We start from the raw sequence: 4,129 nt of genomic DNA, 5'->3' as shown, positions 1-4,129 counted from the left end.
ATTTTAAGATAAGTATTTTTCTCAAGAAGCACATATTACATGGCTTTTTACATACTTTTCATGTTCTATCTCAAAAAATACCATATTACCTAGAAAGGATAAAATGGTAAGAAATAATGAGAAATTTATTTTCTATTTTCCATAATGACAGGGTAGGTAAATCAGATCAATCCTACGACTGAGAACAACTAGGAAAACTGGAGAGAATATTTTTGTAAAATGCTACTTGAAAGTGCTGAATATTTAACAAGATAGTGAAGAGTTACTAGCTCAAAATCCAAAAGAACAGGGAAATCCAGACATTTCAGCTGGCCATTTAGACCTAGACTCTGGAGGTATCTGTTGATTCTAGAAGGAGTTGCTAAGAGACTAAGTGGTATTTTTGATAGACTTATGGATCTAGGAGGTCATATACTAGAGTCAAAGGCCTGCCAAGGGGGTCTACACCTGGTGACATCCCCTCCAAGCTTTGGCTTGGAACATAAAGATACATAATAGATGAGTGAATCTATAGCAATAAGGTGAGCACAGCTTTCAGGTAAGTTTCATTTAAATAATTTTAATAATCTCAATCCCTGAAATTGGACTATGATGATCCAAGACTGAGAGTGTCCCAGAACTCCATTATCATCTCAAATTCAGAATTGTTTCTAAAAACTTTTGAAATAAATTCTGGCAAACAAGGAGTCAAGACATCATAAATGAGAAACAGCAGAAACAACGAACATCAGAAACAGACCCAAAAGGGAGTCAGACATAGGAGTTATCAGAAACAGACTTTTAATATAACCAGGTTTACTGTGTTGAAAGAAGTTTGAAAATTTGAGGAAAAGGGAAATCCAGAGAACCAGCAACTACCTCTATTTACTAAAAAATTTTATCAATGAATATATGTTCAATTTTATCAAATACTTTTTGTTCATCTATTGAGACAGTTACATAATTTTCTACTGTTAAATGTGCAAATTACACTCATTGATACTGAGTGATATATCAGCCTTGTATTATAGAATTATCCCAAATGAATCATGGCACATTATACATCCTATATGTTGCTTAATTTTTTTCCGTGAATATTTTGTTTAGGATTTTTCACATCTATGTTCATGAGTTAGGACTGTAGTTTTTCTCTTTTGTAATGCTCTTGTAAAGTTTTGGTATTAAGGTGATCTGGCATCATAAAACAAGATTAGGCATAATCTGACTTTTCTTATTCTCTGGAAGAGTCTTTGTGATATTGCCATTGTTTATTCTAAAAGGTTAGCTAGATTTCTCTGGGGAAGGTTTCTAGGATTGAACACATCTTTGTGAGTCTTTCTTCCCGCCAACTAAACTTTATGTTCCCTCAAACAGAAAAGCACAAGAATTATAAGACTAATGAATTTTCATAAGTCAACACACTAATAGGAGTATAACCCATAATGTAATAGTAACAAGGACAGAGAATATATTAGAATTATGCAAATTACAGCAGTCATTTTGATGTAGTTACTAGATAAAATTGGAACTGTTTTAAATGTCAGAAGGCTAATTTAACCACAGGTAATATCCAATACCTTACTGAGAGAAATAACCCTTTAGGGAATGCACGCATTCCAACCTTCCTTTTTTTCTATATAAAATACCCACACCTTGAAAGTGAAATGAAGGATCCCTCTTTGTCTAGTAAAAGTTTTAGCTAAAAAATGTAACAATATGTGAATACGAGAAAATGTTTTCCAAAATATTTAATGGCATTTGAATTATGTATAAGTTATAAAGGTCAGAGTATAATATATGATTGGATTGAAAGTGTTTCTAAAAATTAAATGTGTATGTACACATACATAGGCACACAAGGCTATCAAAAAATGGGTGACTTTAATGTTCATTACCGAATCTCTTCCCTCATTTTGTAAATTTACAATTATAAATGTGAATAAGCATTAAAATCAGGCAAAAAACAACTAAACTAAAATTAAACAGTACCCACTTTATTCAAAAACTAATGGTAGAATTTTATATATTGCCATAGCTAATAATAAATTCCAATCAACCTACTGGTTATCAATGGCCTACTGGAAACTGACCAGATTAAGGTTTATATTAAACAATTTTTCAGAGCCTTCAACATGGAAGACACAAGTATATGCTTCACAGTTTCCAATATTGAGGTGTGGGAAAGTAGGGAGTTTGCACTTGTTATTTTCAAAACATATTAAGTGTAGCCTTATTACAGCATGTCCACAGCAAAACACTGAATGAAGGTCACTTTCCTTTTATGTAGGCACATAAATACATAACAATAGCAAACAAGAGCTGAAAAGTTATCATCCATTCCATAACAGAAAATCACTCAAAATGATAATAAGATTAGCTACTCTGATCCAAGTGTGTGAGAAAGATAAGTCTAAAAGGAATATAACACTTGAGAAACAGATCTCATCATATTTTGTGAATAAACTAATAGACTGACTCTGAAGATGTTTCCTAATTACTGTCTTAGATTGCTCTTCATTGAAATAACCATCATAATGTAAAGATTCCTGAAGTCTAAAAAATATAGTGCGATAAGCATAAAGACATATTCATTAATTCCCTTTTGGGTGAAAAATATGTAATGTTTCTCTCATCAAACCAAGGAACACATTCTCTGCACATCATATAAGCATTTGTGATCTTGAAATATTTTTGTGTTTGTTTTACATAAAACAGTGTGACCTTCGATTCCTTCCCTGTGGCTTACTTTAAACTGTTGTTCTTTTCTGAATAGTTGTGCTTTCTGTTACATGCTGTCATTGTGATTCACCCTGTCATCCCTATTATTAGAATTGTTTTGTTGTATATTTCACAATTCAAAAGGATAGTGGTTATAAGAATACCTTATAATCAACATAAAGTTTACCAGCCATCATCAAAATTAACTCTCACACACACAAAAAGAACTCACTTGACAAACATGAAGGGGCAGCCCCTTGATATGAAAGAATCTTTGCGAGTGTCAAGAGATTGACTCAAATTTTCATGAGGAATAATACTCTTTTCATGTGAAGATGACTCAGACATGTTCAAAGATGCAAAGGGATGTCAGTGTAGTTAGGATAAGGAAAATCATAGACAAAGAATCTAGACGTCACTTTAAAACATGTAAATCTTCTTCCAAATGTGATATTAATTAGGTAAGACCTTAAGCTAGCTAACAGGCTTAAATATTTAAAATTGGATGAGTATAAATCCTACAATCATTACAATAAAAAATGAAATACCAAATCATGTAGTCACCAATATTCATGAGTGACAAAAAAACCGCGATTTACTTAAGTTTATTCCACACTTGAGAATAAAAGTGGAAGGGACACTCTCAATACAATTCAAAAGAGGAAACCTAATAATTACTCCACATAATCACAACTCCCAGAAACTTCTGAGTTACTCACTTTAGCAGCACTAATGACTGTGGCAGTATAAGACTGAATGTTGTCTCCACAGGCTCCACCACGGGACTGATGACATCGAATCAACTGAGGAGAGAGAGAGAGAGAGAGAGAGAACACTGAAAAGTCATTTCCATTAAATTGTTTAACTCTACAGGCTATTAGGATAGAGTTTATTTACCATGCATAATGATAGCGATGCATGGGAATGTTTGCATGAGTGTGTTTCAGACAAACAGCTAAAAGCCCTGCTGAGACACTTTTACCCCTTTTTATAATCTACTGGTGCCATTCAGGCAGTTTCATGCTCAACTATAGTTTTAATGACACGATGAATAGTCCTTAAGTATTCATAAACTCTGAAACGGTAGGGTTTGGAGTCTGGCACCCTTTTCCACAAATACTTTTTAAAAACATAATCAAAGGACTTACACATGACTTTCTAACGTTAAATATTTAACATGCTAACAAACTGGATGTTTTGTCCTCTAAATTCCTCCACAAAGATTGTAAAAGGAAATAAATATTAGACAAAAGACTTTGCCATATTTGCATTTTCAATTATGTCAGTGGAAAAGTGGCACAAATTATGCATAAATTAACTATGACACATATACAAGCTGTCCACTTCAGAGGGCTTATTGCTTTTACCATTAGGAATGAAAAAGACATGGCCTTATTCGTTCTTGACATAAATAAATCAACCTGCCAATTTT

General features: G+C 33.0%; 1 protein-coding gene across 3 annotated transcripts in view; it reads right to left on the bottom strand.

Annotated features, from left to right (window-relative positions):
* BCAS3 (breast carcinoma amplified sequence 3) overlaps positions 1–4,129 on the bottom strand; it is a 507,686-nt gene that overhangs the window by 476,386 nt on the left and 27,171 nt on the right. For all 3 annotated transcript variants that reach the window (XM_012648451.1, XM_012648453.1, XM_012648452.1), the window contains exon 4: positions 3,417–3,500. In XM_012648451.1, coding sequence (XP_012503905.1) covers positions 3,417–3,500 — 84 coding nt within the window. The remainder of the gene's footprint in view (positions 1–3,416; positions 3,501–4,129) is intronic.

Source organism: Propithecus coquereli, unplaced genomic scaffold (assembly GCF_000956105.1).
Source record: "Propithecus coquereli isolate 6110/MARCELLA unplaced genomic scaffold, Pcoq_1.0 Scaffold285, whole genome shotgun sequence".
In the NCBI taxonomy this organism is placed as follows: Eukaryota; Metazoa; Chordata; class Mammalia; order Primates; family Indriidae; genus Propithecus; species Propithecus coquereli.
The sequence above is the reverse complement of the archived record's forward strand: the minus strand, read 5'-3'. Positions and strand labels throughout refer to the sequence as shown.